Source organism: Macaca nemestrina, chromosome 15 (genome assembly GCF_043159975.1).
Source record: "Macaca nemestrina isolate mMacNem1 chromosome 15, mMacNem.hap1, whole genome shotgun sequence".
In the NCBI taxonomy this organism is placed as follows: Eukaryota; Metazoa; Chordata; class Mammalia; order Primates; family Cercopithecidae; genus Macaca; species Macaca nemestrina.
This window is the reverse complement of record NC_092139.1, coordinates 26,882,711-26,902,941: the sequence shown is the minus strand read 5'-3', so window position 1 is coordinate 26,902,941 and position 20,231 is coordinate 26,882,711. Positions and strand designations below refer to the sequence as shown.

General features: G+C 55.2%; 1 protein-coding gene across 1 annotated transcript in view; it reads left to right on the top strand.

The window, feature by feature from the left end:
- Positions 1-1,949: 1,949 nt before the first annotated feature.
- LOC105496317 (V-set and transmembrane domain containing 2 like) overlaps positions 1,950-20,231 on the top strand; it is a 42,828-nt gene continuing 24,546 nt past the window's right edge. The window contains exon 1 of the mRNA XM_011766651.2: positions 1,950-2,294. Coding sequence (XP_011764953.1) covers positions 2,174-2,294 — 121 coding nt within the window. The 5' untranslated portion in view covers positions 1,950-2,173. The remainder of the gene's footprint in view (positions 2,295-20,231) is intronic.

The window sequence follows — 20,231 nt, the reverse complement described above, 5'->3', positions numbered from 1 at the left end:
CGAAGGAGTCCTGGGTTTTAGTCTGGCTAACATGGTGGCTGCTATGTGATCTGGAGGATTTTCAGTTTCCACATCTTTATGACGAAAGCAGTAGTCCGTTTCACTGGGAGCGAGATTCAAGGGAGTTAATGAATGAGAAAACACGTGCATAGAGTCCAAGACGCCTGGCCAGCCCAGGATAACCTAAACACCATCACTATGTGGGAAGAAAGTCAGAAGTGACAGAAACAGGCAAACACGGCCCCTTCCTCCAGGGCATGTGGTCCAGAAGGTGCGGGGGTCGACACCTGGGACCTGTACTCGGTGCTGAACGGAGTGCGGGGCTGTGGATGGGGCTGGAACACAGTGCTTGTAAGTGCGGGACATCGTGGAGGAGGTGTCCTTAGTTTGGAAGAAGCTGGACTGTTGCCGGCTACCACGGGCCCCTTCCGGTGTGCTACTCCCCATAATACCGGAAGGGGTGTGCTGAGACAGAGGGAAGACGGCGAGGGGCTATGTTCCTTGGGCTCTAACCTCATTCTCAAACTTGGGCGCTGTCCACAGGGCTGGACGCGGGGTTCACCTGTGTTCTGGAGTGGGTGGTGGGCTGTCGGAGGGGTTGACCCTGTTCGGCGGGAACGGGGGAGAAAGTCTGAGGGTCTGTTCACGGTGTGAACCCCAGCATCAAAAGGTCAGTTGAAACGCTGTCCACGGTGCCCAAAGGATGGGACCTGGGGACCGGCGCTGTCCTCCTCCATGGTGCTGAAACTGGGAGGACCAGGCTGTGTGAGCAGGGAGGCCTGGGGAAGGGCAAGGGATGAGAGCAGGAGGGACCCCGCTCGGGAGTCAGGGGCCCCGCCCGGCTCGCCGTGGGACCTCAGAGAAGCTAATTACCTGATTTCAGGTGCTTTCTTATCTTTTAAATGGGACCACAGGTCCGCCCTCCTGTCTGTACCGAGGGTCTGTCCCATCAGCCCCAGTAACACGGTTTGGGAAGGAATTGGAGGACCTTGTTGGATTCCTGCTCTTGGGAATGGTGCCCTATCCCCCTCCCCTGCCACACTGACACACACATACACCCACGCACACGCGCGCGCACAAGCGCGCGCACACACGCACACACACACCATCGAGGCTCATTGGTCTAGGGAAGGAGCCTACAGTCCAGAAGGGGGCGATCCCATCCACCACATAAGGTCCAGTATCTTCAAGAGCCAGGAGCCGCAACAACTGGCCTGCCTCTCTCCCATTACAAAGACTGGAAAACTGAGTCCCAGAGAGGGGAACACCGACAGTAATAACCACTGAGCTCCTGCCACGTGAGCGGCATTATGCTAGGCGCTTTGCATGCACGATTTCGCAAATCCTCACCAGGACCCCCGCAGACAGCTATTACCCCCATTTCTCAGATGAAGACTTCGAGGTTCAGAGAGGGGTAGACACCTGGACGCGATCACACAGCGAGCCGAGGTCGGCGGCAGAGCTATCACCAGGTTCCCTGTGTCTCAGCCCAGGCTCCCACCCTACCTCGCCCTCACCCCCAGCCCCACTGGTCCCTGACCCAGGCCCCGCCCTGCCGGTAAAGTTAGGAGCCTCTGAGCGCGCTGGCCTGGCAGCGGGTGCCTTGGCTTTTCTCCCTCTCCCTGCTGGACGGTATTTCTGTGGCTGAAGCCCGTTGGGTCGTGCTTTGCTGGAACTGCGGGAACCCAGTCGCTGGGGTGGCTCTCTCCGCCCCATCCCGGCCCCGCCCCCGCACTCGGGCGGGGGAAAGTTGCAGGTACCGCTTTAAAAATCCCAGCCTGGGCAAAACTTTGATGATAAATCAAGCGGTAGATCCCTCCGCCGCCTGCTCCGGGCGGGAGGAGGGACGGGAGGAGGGAGCGGAGGAGGGAGGCGGGAGGAGGGAGGAGGGAGGAGGGAGGAGGGTGCCGCGGCAGCGCGGCGTGGCCTTCCGCGGAAGGGAAGAGTCCCGCAGTCGGAGGCGGACGGCTGGGCGTGCGCTCGCTCCCCGCAGCCGGGGCTGGGCCGGAGCCAGGCGAGGGCTGGGAGCCCGGCCGGGCCGGGGACAGCGGGCGAGGGGCAGCTGCCGGAGCCGGGCAGCCAGGCCGCGCAGGTCAGGGGACGGCGGGTGCGGGGTCTGCGGTCTCCGGGGCCCCGATGTGAGGCGGCGGCGCCCCCGGCCCGAGCGCGCACCATGGGGGCCCCGCTCGCCGTAGCGCTGGGCGCCCTCCACTACCTGGCACTTTTCCTGCAACTCGGCGGCGCCACGCGGCCCGCCGGCCACGCGCCCTGGGACAACCACGTCTCCGGCCACGGTGAGTTCGGTCGCCGCCACCGCGGACGTCCCTACCAAACCCCACCCCGGGCCGCGCCACTCCAACTTGGCCGCCCCGGGGCTCGAACTGGCGGCAGTCGTGGCGGGAATCCCGGGGCGCCCCCTGCCGGCGCAGTGGACCCGCCCTGGCACCCCGACCCTGTGGAGGAGGGGGCACCCGGGGCGCACCCCCGAACCTCCTCCCCCCACACTCGCGCGGATACGCACACCTCTATGGCCACACCGATATGCACAGCCGCGGACACACTCAGACCCACAGTCGCTGCTTTCTCACACTCACAACTCCTACCCTGCACATCTCCACACACCTCAGGTCCCCCTCCTCACTGCAAGCCCTTACACTTATGCCCACTACGCACGCACATCGGGCACTGCGCCGGTGGACTCACTCTGCCAGCTGGCGCACACGCTTCGCCACAACTCTTGCCTGCCCACCTGCAGACACACTGGTGCGCGCGCGCACCCACACAGACACACACATACACACACGAACACAATTTGCTCACCCACTCCTCCCCGCTCATCTGCCTTTACTCTTCGTGGGTTTAACTGCACAGAGGCCCTTGTCCTCTCCCTCTCCGCACCCTCCCCTTATACCACTGGAAAGGTCCTTGGGAGCAGAAGACCCTGTTTCTTGAGAACTGTCACCTGAGGCCGCAGCCTCCCTGTTGGGCGGGTGGCACCTGGTGGAAGCCCCTCAGAGCCACCGGAGTAGTTGAGGTTGCTGCTTGCAGCCAGAGGCATGGGAGTGGGAGTGGGAGTGGACGTGGAATGCCGGGTGCTTTTGTCTGCCTCTGGGGGTGGGCAGGAAGCTGCTGCCATCCTTCCATAGGGTCCCCCCATCCTCATCCTCGGCCCTAGAGGACTGAAATGTGGGAAGTCACAACTCCAGCCGCTGTGGGAGCCGGGGAGCAGACAAGCATTCCCAGCACTGGCTGGCTGACTGTCAGAAGCTCCTGCTAGCCCCAAAGGAGCCCAAGTTGGCAGCAGAGTTGGACTGTATGAGCCTGGCAGCTGTGGGGGCTCCCCCTGGCTCCTGTGAGCCTGGCTCTGGGATGGGAGCTTGAGCATATATGAAACCAAAGGAGACCTTTCTTTCATGCAGCCCTTCACTAGACAGACTCCCAGCCCTGTGGGGGAGGCTGCAGCCCCAGTGCTGGGCACTGTGGGCCCAGGGCTGCGGGGAGGTTTGCACAAAGGCCAGATAATTGGATGATTTATTCTGATGGGAGTGAGTGAGGGGTGTGGGGGGGGGTAGATAATCAGGGAAGGCTTTGCTGGGGTGTGACACATGAGTGGGATTTCTCCAGTGGAGAGGGGGGCTTCAAAGCCATCCTCAGGGTCTCTGCTTTTGGGGAACCATGACTCCCCACCCCCTTCTGCCTCACCATGTTTGGTAGTAACCGCTGTGTGCATCATTTATGTACCCTTCGTACCCCTCACCTGATTTCTACTGACCTGGCTAGAGCGGTGGTAAATAAGGAAAGGGTTCTTTTGATCCTCAACTTACAGATAGGGACACCAAGGCTCAGAGAGATGAAGGAAGTTGCCCAAGGTCACACAGTAAGAGAGTGACTGAGCCAGGACAGGCCCCAGGGTCTGTCGGGCCAAGACAGCGCTTTTTTTCCAGGACATTCATCTCCTTGTCAGATTCCCTCCCATTCTAGGGAAACGGAATTCCTCCCTCTCCACCCCTCCTCTCCTCGCTCTGTTCAGTTCCTTGGCACAGTTGGAACTTTCAGTAGGAGGGGTTTTCATGGAAGGGCTTCCCTGAGTTTGCAGTCCCAAGGGGTACAAGGAATGGGACTCTGAGGCTTATGGTCGTTCTGTCCCTAGAGCACCAGACCCCAGGGACTTGGGTGCCACTCTGTCATTCCTGAGGCCCCAAAGTGGCTCCCCCCATGGAGAAGCAGGGTCTGTCTGCCCTTTGTGTGACAGTCTTTACCTGCCCCCTGGTGCCAGGTAAGCTGAGGGGGCACAGCTCTGCCCAACCAGCTGTAATCTCCCCTCTGCACCCTGGAGGGTCAAGCTAAGGCCCAGGGCAGGGGCTAGATGAGAAGGAGGCACCCCTAGTTGCTGGGGAAACTGGCTTCTCTCCTGAACCCCTCGTGTGGCTCTGGGCAACTGAGCCACCCCTCTGGGTCTCCCTGTGTCCCTAAAGAAACAAGGAGGCCAGGCTGCTCTGCAGGGGCCAGGCTGCCTTCCCCCGACATTGCTAGGTTCAAAGTCACCAAGTAGTGACCGCCAAGGAGCCCCCACAGCTGCCCCTCTGCCGGGCCAAGCACCCGCCACCACAGGAAGGGTTTGGAACCACTCACTTAATCACAAAAAGAAACTGTTATTAATGATAGTGAGACGCGGCGAATAAGTGGGTCATGTCTAATAAGCCATTTGTGTTCAGGAGGAGAATACCAATTTGATAAAAGCTGTGTGTGCTGAAAAAGCTCAGAAATTGCTGTTTAGCAGATTGGAGCCTGATCGTTTCATTATTCCTGGGCTCCGTGTGTCCTCAGCTGATTCAGGAAATGTGGCCCAGTCGGGAAGGTGTCTCTATGTCTGGGGGTGGGGGGTGGGGGCTGGAAGCAGGGACTCCTGGGGAGGGGCACGTTGACCCCAAGTGCTTGGTGGCTGCTCACCCCTCCAGCTCCATCTGAGCCCAACCTGGCCGCCGGGCTCCTGCTTTCCACCTGCCTGCCCTGGAGCTTGTCACAGGGAGAGCCTACGGTCAGATGGGTCAAAAGGGACATCTGTTTTGCTTCCCATCTCCCTCCCAACTCCACGCAATGCACTTGGAAGAGGGCTTTTTCGAGGTGTGAGGAACGAATGGGGAGCATGTATCTCAAGGGGGCATCAGGCACTGGCAGGTGGGATGGTGATGGTCCGTGTCTGCACCTAGTAGGTGCTCAATAAACAGGAGCGATTTTGATTTTTTCTTATCAGAAAAATGTTAACTCATTCCCATGCGCACAGCAGGGATGGGAGGAAAAGGTGCAAACATTGACGAAATGCCTACTGTGTGCCCTGTGCTGCCAAGCCCTTGCCAGTGTTAACTCCCTCAGGCTGACCATTCATGCAAGGCTGGTGTTGGAGATAAGAGGAAACCGAGGCTCGGAGAGGGCCAATGATTTACCCAGAGGTGCTGAGTCTGTACAGAGAGCTGGAAAGCTGTGTTTAGGATGAAGGTACATTTGGTGGTTCTGGGACTGCCTCCTCCAGGACAGCCTTGAGGCAGGCTTGGCCATGGCATCTTCCTTCGTGTAGCCGTAACCCAAGCTTGCTCCCTTCTAGCTCCTCAGGGAACCAGTAAAGCAGTGGGTTCCACCAAGAGGAACCAGCCACTCAAAAAGGTGGCAGGTATCTGAGGATACCTGTAGGTTAGAAACAGGCAGCTGGACTGGACCCCAGGATCTTTCCAGATCTTGTCCAGGGGAGGGATCCAGAAGGCAGGGTCTTTGTGAAGATCTCCGTAGACCCCTACAGCTTGCAGAGGACCCAGCGAGCCTCACATGGCAGAGTCCCCCAGGGAATTTGTTACAATGCAGATCCCCCCAAACCCACTGCCAGAATGCTTATTTGATGGGACCTTGGAATGTGCATCTTATTATTATTTTTTAAATTTCTCTTGAGACAAGGTCTTGCTCTATTGACCAGGCTCAAGTACAGTGGCACAATCTCAGCTTACTGCAACCTCTGCCTCCTGGGTTCAAGCGATTCTTTCATCTCAGCCTCTGAGTAGCTGGGAGTACAGGTGTGCGCTACCACCCTCAGCTAATTTCTAAATTTTTTGTAGAGATGAGATCTCACTATATTGCCTAGGCTGGTCTTGAACTCCTGGGCTCAAGCCATCCTCCCTCCTCGGCCTTCCAAAGTGCTGGGATTACAGGCGTGAGCCACCGCATCAGGTGGAATCTGCATTGTAATAAGTTTCCCAGAGGATTCTCATGCAGCCTGGGGTTTGGAAGCCACTGCCTAAGTATTTACCCATACCTGATGGGAGATGTAGGGACAGGAAATGTCTGATGCTAGGGGCTGGCTTGGTTTGGTTTCACAGGGGAGGGAGAGGTCCAGACGGGGGCAGGTGGATGGTCCCTGAGAGGAGCCCCAAGAAGCCTCACACTGCAGCAGACAACACCCCTCCCGCCCCCACTCTGCCCCCCACACACACCCCTACACACACACGCCCCTACACACACACCCCTACAAACACCCCTACACACCCACACACACACACACACACACACACACACACACACACACACACAGCCCTAGGCAAGCACCTTCAATTATTCATATACCCCAGTGCAGACAAAGATCCTGGCTTGGCCGGGGGCTTTGTCCATTGAGTGATTCACTGTCCTGAGATTCTCTCTGTTGCCAGGAGGGACCAGCAGGGCGCTGGGGGAGGGAGGGGGCACGGGGCCATTTGGCAAGCAGCCTGTGCACTGAAAAATGACTCTGGTTTTCTTGCGTTCCTTACTGAACTGTTGGTATCTCACCATCAATAAGCTGGCTAGTTTGGTGGCTGGAAGATGAAGAAAATTGAGTCCTGTCTTCCGAAGGTTATGATGTTAAAAATGTGTTCGTCTTTGTCTCAGGCGTTGGTGATTATTCTATCAATTACGCCTGTAAACACTCTGCCTTGGGCTGAGGGTTTTCCGGCCTCCTGTGGGGAATTGGCCCTCACAAGCGCTTTTCCCCAAGTCCTTCATACCAATTGGTTTTGACACCTTGCCCATCAGCGGCTCCCGCAGCCTTTTCCCCAAACAAGAGGAGCCGCAGGCGGCCAGCAGGACGCAGGGAATTCGGGTCCTTGCCATGGTGACAGCAAGGGTGGTGGGCAAAGTCTCCTGTGGCAAACAAGTGGACAGGGTGAGGGGAGTCATGTAAGTGGTCCCTTCTGATCCACCAGCTGTGGGGGCAGGAGATGGAGCTTTTGGAATGAATCATCGAGGCCCTTTGGGATCATCGTCCCCAAGCCTCCCTCTTACAGATGAGAAGACGGAGACCCAGGGGCAAGGGGGAATTTGCCCAGAATTGCCCTGGAGGGTACCTCTTGGATTTTGGGATTACCTCATCCAACTCTGTACAAATGGAGAGATTGGCTGGGTGCGGCGGCTCATGTAATCCCAGCACTTTGGGAGGCCGAGGTGAGTGGATGACTTGAGCCTAGGAGTTTGAGACCAGCCTGGACAACATAGTGAGGCCTTGTCTCTACAAAAAAAAAATAGCCAGGCATGGGTACACACCTGTTGTCCTACCTTCTCAGTAGACTGAGGCGGGAGGATCATGTGAGCCCAGGAGACAGAGGTTGCAGTGAACTGAGATTGCGCCACTGCTCTCCAGCCTGGGTGACAAAGTGAGACCCTGTCTCAAAAATAAATCAATAAAAATAAAAACAGGAGAGATAAACATATGGAAGCAAATGTGTGTTGAGTGCCATGCCAGGGCCTTAAATGGTGTCATCTCATTCAATTCTAACAAAAACTCCAAAAGGAAGCACCGTCTCAGGCCCACTGTTTAGATGAAGAAAATGAGACTTGGGGAGGTTAAGTGGCTTACCCAAGGTCACACACCTACCAAATGTCGGAGACTGGACTTGAACTGAAGAATCTGGCTCCAGGGCTGGGAGGCCAAGGAAAGAGGAGGAAGAGGCCCACTTCACACAGTGGGGAAGAGCAGGGCTGGGCCTTGAGGCTTGGCTCCGGGGTGGAAGGAGTGCAGTGGCCTCTGCATTCCACACCCAGGAGAGCGAGCAGCAGTGGGAACAGAATGCTGTCCCAGCGACCCTCCAACTTCTCTCGATTTTCGAAAGCGTGGGGAGAGTGCATGGTGTGAACAGCAGCACGGGTGCCCACGTGAGAGTGTTTGGCCATCACCTTGGACTTTGGGGACCAAACCAGCTGCTGATGGGGTTGTGGGAAGACCCTCTCAGTCCTGAAAGGAGTTTGGGGCCCGCTGGGCACACTGGGGTCAGATTTCCTTGTGTCCTGGGACCCAGGACAATGCCCGGCCCAGGAAGGTGGCAGGGAATGAATGAATGGATGACAAGGAGGACAAAGCAGGGGATGAGGTCTGAATTCTTAAAGCTTTGCTCATTCCAAGTCAGTATATTTTTAAACATTCAAATGATTTTAATTTCATAAGGAATCTATGTTTAAAGGGGGAAAAATCACAAAATTGGAGCCCCTTCCTCATCCCTGCTGAGCAGAGAGAGGACATCCTGGAGTGGGCAAGGCTGGTGGCACCTTGCAGTGGGTGGTCCCGGGCTCTGACCTTGGGGTGCATATGCGATGCTGCAGTCATGAGGATGGGGGAGTCCAAGGGTCGCGCCCTCCTCCCCTAACCTCGATGAGACACTTGCATCAGAAAAAGCGGCAGTGGGCCGGGCGCGGTGGCTCAAACCTGTAATCCCAGCACTTTGGGAGGCCGAGACAGGCGGATCACGAGGTCAGAAGATCGAGACCATCCTGGTTAACACGGTGAAACCTCGTCTCTACTAAAAAAAATACAAAAAACTAGCCGGGCGAGGTGGCGGGCGCCTGTAGTCCCAGCTACTCGGGAGGCTGAGGCAGGAGAATGGCGTAAACCCGGGAGGCGGAGCTTGTAGTGAGCTGAGATCTGGCCACTGCACTCCAGCCTGGGCGACAGAGCGAGACTCCGTCTCAAAAAAAAAAAAAAAAAAAAAGAAAAAGCGGCAGTGGTCCAGCTGGGGAAGAAATCTGCTCCTCTCCTTCCTGCTGGTCCCGGGGTCCAGAGCCTACCCAGCTGGCTCCGCCTGGTTCCCACTGCTCCGGAGAAGTGAGGTGGGGGTGGGGAGGCAGAGAGGGGCTGCTGCTCCTCCAGGTCCCCTTCTCACAGCCAGGCCTCCCTTCCCTTCCTTGAAGCCATCAGGGAGTCCCTGGGACTCAGCTCCACCCCCCACCCTCAGTTTCAACCCTCTTCAAAACCCCCCAGGGCCCGCAACAAGATTGGGTCCTACCTGAGAGATGATTTTAGGCAGAACCTAGAGAAACCTCTTACATTTTAATAGTTACGCATTTATTTTAATGTGTACTGAAAAAATATAACCAGCACATCAAAACTGTGATTTCACAGATATGATTGCTTAGGATGAGACTAACGGGGGTATTAAAAAATGGTGGGTTAGTTTATAGAAAAACATTAAGGACATAATAGAGCAGGCGGCGCGTGGGCAAGTGCGTGGGGATCCACGGTGCGGACATGACTTGGGGACCTGGGGGCATCCGACGGGCTGCCCGGTCACACTGCATGCTCCATACTCTTCATACTGGGAGCTACTGGCCTAATGGGGCTGCTGCCATGTTTGGGAAGCTTGGTCATTCATTCATTCTTTTATTCATTCAACAAATATCAACTGGGCACCTGTCATGTTCCAGGCTGTTTTAGACACTGGGGACTTATCAGTGAAGAAGACAGCTAAGGTTCTTACTCTCTTACAGTTCTCAGTCTAGTGGGGGAGACAGAAAACTGAACCCATAAAGAATATATAAGTATAGAGCTGGGTGCAGTGGCTCACACCAGTAATCCCAGTGACTCAGGAGGCTGGGGCTGGAGGGTCACTGGAACCCAGGAGATTGAGACCAGCCTGGACAACATAGTGAGACCCTGTCTCTAAAACAAAAAAATACAAAATTAGCCAGGTGTAGTTTATGCCTGTAGTCCCAGCGACCTGGGAGGCTAGGGTGGGAAGATGACTTGAGCCCAACAGTTCAAGGCTGCAGTGAGCTGTGATTGCACCACTGCCCTCTGGCCTGGGTGACAGAGTGAGACCCTGTCTCCTAAAAAAAAAAAAAAAGAAGAAGAAGAAGAAGAATATATATGTATTGTGATAACATTTAAGAAGTTGGGGCCAGGCGTGGTGGCTCACACCTGTAATCCCAGCACTTTGGGAGGCTGAGGCGGGTGGATCACAAGGTCAGGAGTTCAAGACCAGCCTGGCCAAGATGGTGAAACCCCGTCTCTACTAAAAATACAAAAATTAGCCGGGCGTAGTGGCAGGCACCTGTAATCCCAGCTACTTGGGAGGCTGAGGCAGAGAATTGCTTGAATCTGGGAAGCGGAGATTGCAGTGAGCCAAGCGAGACTCCGTCTCAAAAAAGAAAAAGAAAAAAAAAGCTGGGATAATATTAAACACAGAAACACAGAGAAGGACACCCACCTGTGGGGCAGTGAGGGTACCCAGTAGTGAGCTCCCTGTCACAGGAGGTGTGCAAGCTGAGCCCTACCCGTTACTAGCTGGGGATATTAGTGAGGAGATTTCTGCCTTATTTCCCAAAGGAGCAAAGACTGTTGAAGTAGGCAGAGCAGCCAGAACACAGTGGGCGGCTAATAAAGATCTGTCACACAGCAACTTAGTGATGGTGCTGGCACAAGGGCCCAGGTGGGTGGAGCTCCCAATGCCGAGGATGCCCTGGCCCCACCCAGGGGTCATGGCAGGGATGGGGCCTTCTCTGTCCCCTGTGTTGTGACGTGGGGACAGTGGCTCCTCGGTGACTTCACTTTAGCTCTTAAAGTGCCAGGATGGGGAGAGGGGCTGGGGGATGCTGTTTTTTGTCTACCATGCTCCCCTCTCCCACACCCTGTGTTTGCCTTGCTGTGTGACTTGCCATGTCCCTGCCCCTCTCTGGGCCTCAGTTTCCCCACTGAACAATGGTGAGTTTACCTGAGCTCCAAGCCTGTAGAATTCTTCCATCTGTATACTTAGAAACCCATCTTTTGTCCTGCAGCCAGCATGTATGTGCGTATGTGTATGTGTGTATGTGTGTGTGTGTGCATATGTGTATGTGTGTGTGTGTGCATGTGTGTATGTGTGTATGTGTGTGTGTGTGCATGTGTGTATGTGTGTGTGTGTGTGCATGTGTGTATGTGTGCAGGCGAGGATGGAGCTGGTGGGAGTGGTAGGATTCCATCAGCACCTTAACTCTCAGTGGCCTGCAGGCATCTGTGGACCAAACAGCAACCAGCATTCATCAAGCATTCTGTGTTTCCATCGCTTCCCCTGCCTCCTCTCATCTACTCGTCACCACGCTAGGAGGCTGGCACTCCCATTTTACAGAGGAGGACACTGAGGGGCGTGGTGCGACTTGCCTGAGGACACACAGATGCTGAACAGCAAAGCCAGGCTTGAGCCCAGCTTATGGGACGACAGAGCCAGAGTTCGTAGCCTGCGCATCTGTCCTGCTCCGGGCTGCCAAGCTGCGTGTGTGGGCAGGTGCTTTGTTCCGGAGCAGCGCTCCTGGCTTGCTCGGATTCTCACAGGGGTCAGCGCTGCCAAAATGCTGAGAATGCCCTGTTCTGGCTACAAGCACATGGCTCCAAAAGTCTAGGCGCCTGCATCTGAGTCCAGCACTGTTAGTGGGAATGGTGGGGCCCTGGGGGCATGTGTGGGACCCTGTGTGTTCCTGCCTGGAGTTTCTAGTGGAGGGAGTGGTGTTTCTCTCTGACTGTGTAGGTGGGGGCTGTGTCTGGGGGGTGACTGTGTGGTTGGAGGGACAGTGCAGGCTGAGAGGGAGGCTGGGGGTAGCTCAGGTCTGGGCTGGTGCCCTCTGCCCTGTGCCCGTTTGCCTCAGTACCAGCCTTCCCTGCCACCTGCACACTGGTGCCCTTGAAGGTGAGACGCAGAGGCTATGGGAGCGTCTGGAAGGTTAGAGCAGGAGTCAGAGCCGGGGGAGGGGGCCTTGCTCCAGCCAGCTACCAGCGAGTGCGGGCAGCAGTGTCCACCTGTGCCTGGGAAGTGCTCTGCAGCGGCCCCTCACCCTCTGGCTCTCTCTCTCTCCCTGCCCTACTGCTCTCTGGGTCTTTCTTTCTCTCTCCCTCTGTCTGGGTCTCTCTGATCTTTCTCTGTCTCTTTTCCTCTCTATCTCTGTCTTTCGATCTCTTTCCTCTCTCTTTGTTCCTTTGTGTCTGTTGGATCCATCATCCCCTCTTTTCTCACCACCCCCACCCGTTCCTTCCTTTCTCTCCAGTACGCACACCGCTCTCTTCGATGACATCTCAGGATTACACATACATATATTCCGTATATCATGGTGACACCCACACAGAGCAGGCACTCAGTAAATGTCAGCTGAATGAATGAATGAGTGACCAAATGACGAAGCTGGAGGGGACACCGACGCTTGTCTACACTGGTGTTTCCTAATTTTTTTGGAAGTCACACTCCTCTTGAGAGGCTCATGGAAACTGTGGATCGTTTCCTCAAAAAATGCCACGGAGTTTTATCCACAAGCTTCAAAGGGTTTTTTGAGGCCCCCAAAGCTTGTCTATGGCCCCAAGCAGAAGCAACCTTCATTTCACGGGAGAGGCCCAGACGGCAGTCAGGGCTGGCTTTGGGACATGGGACAAGTCTGTGGCAGGGCTGGGCTTGGATCCTGGAGTCCTTTCTCTCTCCCTGCAGCCCTCTCATGCGAGCTGGGTGGGAACAAACTTCATTCACTTTTCCTAAGTCCTTGGTGAGCATACTCGGAGAGTTGGGGTCGGGAAGAGATAATGGGGGACTGTAAAACAGACAGGAGCCCAGGGAGCAGTGCATAGGCAGGTGGGCCAAGTGAGGGAGGTCTCTAGAGGGAGGTCACTGTGTCCTAGTGCAGTCAGAGAAGACTTCCTGGGGGAGGCAGGCTCCTTCTGGGTCTGTATCCAGGGACCGCTGGGGCTGAGAGGGGACTCCAGAGGCCAGCCTGGAGCTGCGCCTGGCTGCCTGGGTCTGGTAGAAGCTTCATGTGGAGAACCGTGTGCATGTATTTAGAAAAGCAGGCTGCAGCTGGAACCTCCAAGAATCGGCTCTGGAGTTTGGTCGTACCCCTGGAGAAGGGGGCAGCCCCGGGAGCCTTCTGAGTGGGGAGAGCGCACAGCCAGGTTGGCATTGGGGTGGGTTGGCTGTGGTGAGTGGAGATGGGGAGCCGAAGCAGGACTTGAGGCTGGAGAGGGTGTGCACGGACAGGAGAGGCTGCTCCCGGGAAGGTGCTGAGTTTGGTGTGAGCCTTGCTGAGTTTGTGGTTCATGGGATGCTAGGGCTGGCCAGGTATCCAGGGAGGGTGGGAACGTGGGCTCAGAAAAAGAGGGAATTGTTGGGGGGTGTGTGCACATGTGTGTGTGCATGTCTGTGTGTATGTGTATGGTGTGTGTGCATGTATGTGTATGTATGTGTATGTGTGTATTGTGTGGTGTGCATGTATATGTCTATGTGTGTGTATATCTGTGTATGTGTGGTGTCTGTGTGTGATGTGTGGGTGTGTGCATCTGTGTGTATGTGTGTGGGGTGTGGGTGTATGTGTACGTGTGTATGTGTGCATGTGTGTGTGGGATGTTTGGGTGTTTGTGTGGGTGTATATGTGGGTGTGTGTATGTGTGTGGGGGGAGTGTGTGTATATATGTACGTGTGTGTATGTATGTATATGTGTGTATATGTGTGTGTGCGTGTGTACGTGGGTGTATCTGTGTATGTGTGTGTATATGTGTGTGGGGGTGGGGGTGTGTGTACGTGTGTGGGGGGAGTATTTGGGGGGGTGTGTGTGTGTATGTGGGTTTGTATATGTGGGGAAGTGGGTGTGTGCATATGTGTATGTGTATGTGTGCGTGTGTGTGCATGTGTGTGGGTGTGTATATGTGTATGTGTGTGTATATGTGTATGTGTGTGTGTATTGTGTGTGTGTTGTGTGTAATGCGTGTGTAGTGTGTGTGTATTTTGTGTGTGTGTGTAATGCGTGTGTGTGTGAGATGCGTGTGTTGTGTGTGTGTGTGTACACTGGCCTCCTTTCTAGTCCTTGCACACACCAAGTTCCTTCCCTCCTCCAGACCTTTTCTCTCCCTGGCTGTTCCCTCTGCTCCTCATGCTGTGTTCCCGCCTCCCTGGCTCCTGGCTCCCCCGGTGCTCCACGGACCCCTTAGAGAAGCCAGAAGCCCATAATCTGTCAGAGCCGCATCGCACGGCCCGCAGCAGACATGGGGCTCCCATTCAACACGCCCACCTTGCAGAGGGGAAAACTGAGGCTTAGAGAGGCGTGGTGAGCTGGGGTGCCACACCTAGTTCAAAGCAAGGGTGCAGAGCCCAACCCTATTTTCCCCCAACCCGGCATTTTAAGGGTGTCTCTTGGGATGGGGGTGGGGTCTTGACTGACCCCTCCTTCCTCAGAGCCCCCAGGCTGGGGCCCGAGGTGGGGAAGGCGGAGAGCTGACGGCGGGCTGTCTGTTTCGCTTTGTGAGGTTTTAAAAAAATCATTTCCGGCGTTGAAGGCGGCGGCAATTAGGGCCTGCTCGCTGGGGAGCTGTTTGCCGCCTGTCATCGGTCCGGGAAAGGGTCCCTAATGGAGGCCCGGCGGCCAGAGCGCAGGGTAGTGGAAATAGTGCTCAAAACAAAGCTTCACTAATGGTCTCCCGGCAGGCAGTGGAGGAGAGGGAGGGGCGGCAGACAGCGGCTGACGGCCCCTGGGACAGGGCCCAGATCCACCAGCTCCTCTCTCCGCGGCCCTTAGACACCCTCCAGCTAGTGCGGGAAGCCCCGGGCCCCCACCCGCGCTGCTGCTTTCTTGCTCTGTGCTCTTGGCCTGTGAAATTCCCTCCCAGGCCGTGGGAACAGTAAGTGCCAAGGTCCTGGGGTGGGGCCCAACCCCTTCAGCCAGAAATTCTCTGGTTCTAGAATAGCCCTAGGGTTTGATAAGTCCAAGGGGCCAGGATCCTTGAAGAAGGAGGAGCTAGAGCCAGACTATGTGGGGAGGGGACAGGAGAGCAGCCTGATCCTGACTGGGAGCCCACTGTGTGCCTGCGTGGTCTCACTGCAGCACTGCCCACAGTACCCATTTTACAGATGAGGAAACCGGGCTAGAAGCTCAGAGATTAGATTCACCTACCTTGAGAAGGTGCAGTTGGGTTGAAATCCAGGGCAGCCTGACTCCAGAGCCCACACATTTACTGCTGCATCCTTGCATTTCTCAGACACGATTGGGCAGGGGTGGCAGGGGCTGGGGCTGGGGCATCTACTACGTCCTGGGTCGGGGGTCAGGTTTGAGCCAGGCCAGGTTCTGGTCAGGGTGGGGCCACACCACCCTACCCACTGGGCACCCTCAGAACCTCTGTTCTGGAACGTCCCGAGTGTCTGCCTCCATCTGTACCCGTCCGTTGGTCTCTGCCTCCCCTTTTGCCCCGTTCTTCATGTCCCTGGCCCTCCTGCCTCCACCCTCAGCGCCACCCACCGTCCTCACTCTTCTTTCTTCTCAGGGGCTCTGAGGCTGCTCCTTTCTGGGGTTCCGGAGCAACCCCATCCCTGTGGTTGATGCAGCCTCCTTTGTTGCCCCCACTTCCTCCCTTTCAGCCCCTCCTGGCAGCAGGGGACGGCTATGCGCCTCCGCTTTGGAATCTGACACTGAGGCTGAAATCCTGCCCCACTCCAGTCTCTCTGAGCCTCGTTATGCATCAGTGCAATGGGCTCACCCCACTAGCTTTGCAGGATGTACTGGGGAGGATGAAAATAAACGGTATCGGTAGAGACGTCGGGACGCCTCTGTGTCTGCTCCTGGCTCTTGGCTCCCTGCCCCGGCCCCTGCCCTATCTCTGGCTCCCTGAGGACTCCCACGCTTGCCTCTCTCCCTCCCACCCACTCTCACTCCTTGTGGCCCAGACATGGGAAGAGGAGGCGGGAATTCCACTGGGGAAACCTGCTCAACTCTCACAATCCTGCAAGTGCCAGAATATTTTAGTTCTCCTTAAATCTCCCTAGATTTGTAATTCCACTGCTGTCTCCCTCAATATGTGCTGGTGGCCTTGGGAGGCGCCCTGCTTCTAGCTTGCCGGCTCCAGCACTTCCTGCCCGGCTATGTTGGGGGGCCTGGCAGGGAACCTAGGCAAGTCCCCACCTTCTCTGTGCCTCAGTTTCCCCATCTGTAAGAAGACAACGATAGTGGCCACTTCCCAGGTTATTTTGGGGATTAGGTAAGATATTTTATTGTATTAAAGAAACACCTCTATAAAAAGTAATGAATTACTGATATGTGCGACAATGGTAGATGAACCTCAAAAACCCTATGCTAAATGAAGGAAGTCAGTCACAAAAGACCACATATTATATGATGCAGTTTATATGAAATATCCAGAATAGGCAAATGTGAGAATGCAGATTTGAGGTTGCCAGGGGTTAGGGGCGAGTGGGGAGTGAGGAGTTTCCTTCTGGGGGGAAGAGAGCATTTTGGGACTAGTTGCACCGCATTGTGAATGCACTAAATGCTACTCAATTGTCCACTTTAAAGTGGTTAATTTTGGCCAGGCGCGGTGGCTCACACCTGTAATCCCAACACTTCGGGAGGCCGAGACGGGCGGATCACGAGGTCAGGAGTTCGAGACCAGCCTGGCTAACATAGTTAAACCTTGTCTCTACTAAAAAAAATACAAAAAAATTAGCCGGGCGTGGTGGTGGCCACCTGTAATCCCAGCTTCTTAGGAGGCTGAGGCAAGGGGAATTGCTTGAACCTGGGAGGCAGAGGTTGCAGTGAGCCAAGATAACACCACTGCACTCCAACCCGGGTGACGGTGTGAGACTCTGTCTCACAAAAAAAGAAAAGAAAAGGAAAAAAAATGTTAGCTATTTAAATTTTTACTAGGCAGGGCGCCCCCTCCTCCAGCAGCCAGAGACAGGCAAGGACCCACCTGGGTGAATGTGCTTATATGTGTCTAAGACTCAGCAAGGAGTGGGTCTACCAGGGAACAGCGGTTATTGTGGACCTTGTGGGTGCTACACACTGAAACAGGCTCTTCACTTGCATTTGTGCATTTAATCCTCAAAATAAGCCTGTAATCAATGACAGTGGGAAACCAGATCTGAAAGTAGTGAAGCAGCTTGCACAATGCCACCCAGCACGTCAGGGAGAACCATGGCTCGCATCCTCACTGTAAATCCTGGGCTCCCCCTTGCCCTAGTGCCCGACCGCCCCCTGGCCCCTTCCCCTGTTAGCCACCACACCAGCCCTTCCTGTGGGCAGAGCACAGTCTGAGCTCTGCGGAGCCTGGGGTTGCAGAGAAGAAGGAGGCTGTGGACTGGATGGGACACGAGGCCCGTGACGGTGTGTGGCCCACGCAGGAGAGTAAACAGCTCCCACCAGGGGCAACATTTCTTTGATGTCTCCTATTTCATTCAAAATTTATGACTTCTATATTCTATCCCATAATATATTCATGTTTGTTTTAATACAAAAATAACGTTCTTGTCCCATGTTTCTGGAGTGAAGTCAATGCCTCAGGAAGTTGCTTTCCTGGTTTGAGCGGCGCAGACCATAAAGGAGTCATCCATTTATTTTTTGTTCATTCATTCTCCAAGTATGCATTCAGGTCTCTTCATTCCTTAAGTGGGTGTTAATTCTCACTGCCGGCAATATGCTGTCCCGAGAGCCACACTGGAAGAATCAGCAGGACTGGGATAGGGAAGTGGCAGGGAAGCTCTCCAGGTATGTGGCCCAGCAGGAGCAAGGCTTGGAGGTGGGAAGTAGTGATGGGTTGTGAGATTGGGCCATGGCCATCAGAAGCCAGGGCTGGTGACAGTGCTGGGTGCCCGCTGGTGTCCACGCTTGAGCAGGACCTGCGTCCCAAGCCCCTTGTGATGAAAAAGAAAGTCTCTGCTTGGTGCTGCTGCGACTTTAACACCCAACCCTCGCCAGTCTCCCTTGTTAAGGAGAAAAAACGGAGATTGAGGCTCATAGCCTTCAGCAGGCAAGCTTCTTTGGCTAGAATTTACAAATGCTGTTTGGTTTTCATAGCGTTTATTTTTACAGTTACCCTCTATTTATGGCAAGTGATGCTGATTTTTCATTTATGGCGGTAATAAAAGTCTTCTTTTAACCTGAATTTATTTAAGTAAAAAGGGAAAGATGCTTTGAAAATAGATGTTAAGTAAATAATGGTGCATGTGGTACAGGGACCCTGTAAAAATGGTGATGGCGGCTAAAAGGCTGGGCTTGGGAGACCCCTCTCAGGTATGCCCTTTCCTGTTCTGAGTCCCCCCTGACTGTGCAGACTTCAGTCAGCCTTCAGGTTCAAGCATGTCCCCTCCTACTGGTAACCTTCCCTGACTCTCCAGGCAGACATGAGCTTATCTTTCCCCCAGGATCTTCTAGAACCTGCACCTCCTTCCATAGCTCCAACATGTAGTTTGCCCTGTATAACCCTGGGCAGCACTGTGATTCATGGCCATATGAACAGTGCACATTCTGAACAACCGTACATGGCGGTCCAGGTTCAATCCCAGCCATTGTTCCTATAGCAGTCTCTGGCATGTGTGTCTCTCCTGGGGACTGCAGGCTGCCTGTGGTCAGGGGCCTAATCTGTGGCATCCTGGGAAGCTGGCACAGGGCCTGGCTTAGGGTAGGGGGTCCATCAGAGTTGATCTCTTCCATTCCTTTTGAGGGAGGACTTAAGCTCCTACTGCATGCCGAGGCAGACACCTCCCACCGAGGCATGCTGCAGCTCCCTAAACTTTCTTACAAAATGCCTTCTTCTTGGCTTCTTAGGAAGAAAGCCCGTCTGCGTTTGCTTGCCTGTTCCAAGGTGAAACAACCTTCAACTCACACCTCCATTCCTCCTGCCACAGGCACCTGTCAGGGGCCAAGGGCTGCCCAGAAAGAAACAAAGAGAACCCTCGGGTGCCTCCCTGGGGAGGAGAGGGCCCTGGATGGGGCCCTGGACACAGCCAGGCTTCTCTGTTTCTGGAGGGCTTTTCCATCCTGTTTATCTGGGTTTTCCTCTTATGGGGGGTTTATGTCTCCTGATTTTAGAAGCCAGATGAGATTTACAGGCGGTTGGGCTGGGACCTCATTAAATCCTCCCTCTCCAGCCCGGGAGAGCTCTTACTCTGCTTCCCAGCGGGGAGGCAAGGTGGCCACAGGCCTTCCTGAACCTGGAGCACACATACCCTTGTGGCCCGGCCACCCAGCTGAGCTGGGCATAGAGCAGGCTTCCTGGAAATGGTCCCAGAGAATCACACTTTTTCTAGCTGAAAAGGTTGGGGCTTAGATAAGATTTAGGCTTCAGTGGGGGAAATTTTGCAGCCAGCTTGAAGTCAGGCTGAAATCTAACTTGTCCCTTGATGCTGTGTGATCTCAGGCACCGACTCTCCCTCTCTGAGCCTTGGCACTGCCTCTGTGAAATGGTACTGATAATAGTACCATCTCATCAAGTGTGAAAGGATGAAAGGGGTCCTGTGTGCAGTGTCTGGCATAGAGGAAGGACTTCCTTCCTTCAACCCCGGGGCAGGGGACTGGCTCCAGTGGCCCCCAGGTTCTCTGAGCTTTGGTTTTCTCACACTGCTGGAAAAGGGCCTGGTATGGAAGTGGGCAGTGGCTGCAGAGGCTGTGGATGTCCCTTACTCTGTCTTCATCACTGCAACAATGGGGCCAGCAGAAACAGGGAAGTGTTTGAATTCTAGAGTCCCAAGATCTGAGTTCTAATCCCAGCTCCTGCTCCTGACTTGCAGTGTTACACAGTCTCTGAGCCTCAGCGTCCCTGCCTGTAATAAAGGGACAATGATCCCTGCCCAGCAGGATCACTGCGAGCATCATATGGGATCAGGCACATCACCTTCCTGTTGCGTTGTGGGCTCCAATCAGAAAGGTGGTGCCATGGGGTTGCTAGGCTGGCCCGTAGCCAGCAAGGGTTGGGGAGCCACTGGCAAAGCAGCACTCCCCTCCTGGCACTGTCAGCCTTTATTTATTGCCCTGTTTCTTTCTTGGTTGAGTTTCACAAGATGACTTTACGGGCCATCTCAGGGGAGCCTCCAGCCTGCCTGTCAGTCTGGCTAGGTGGCCCCTCAGCTGGGCCAGGTGGGCCAGGCTGGCCTTGGGCAGCCAGTGGCCACAAGGGCCAGGAGGAGGGGTAGTGGGGCGGGGGCCGGCCTGCTGAGCCCCACTTAGGACCTCCCTGG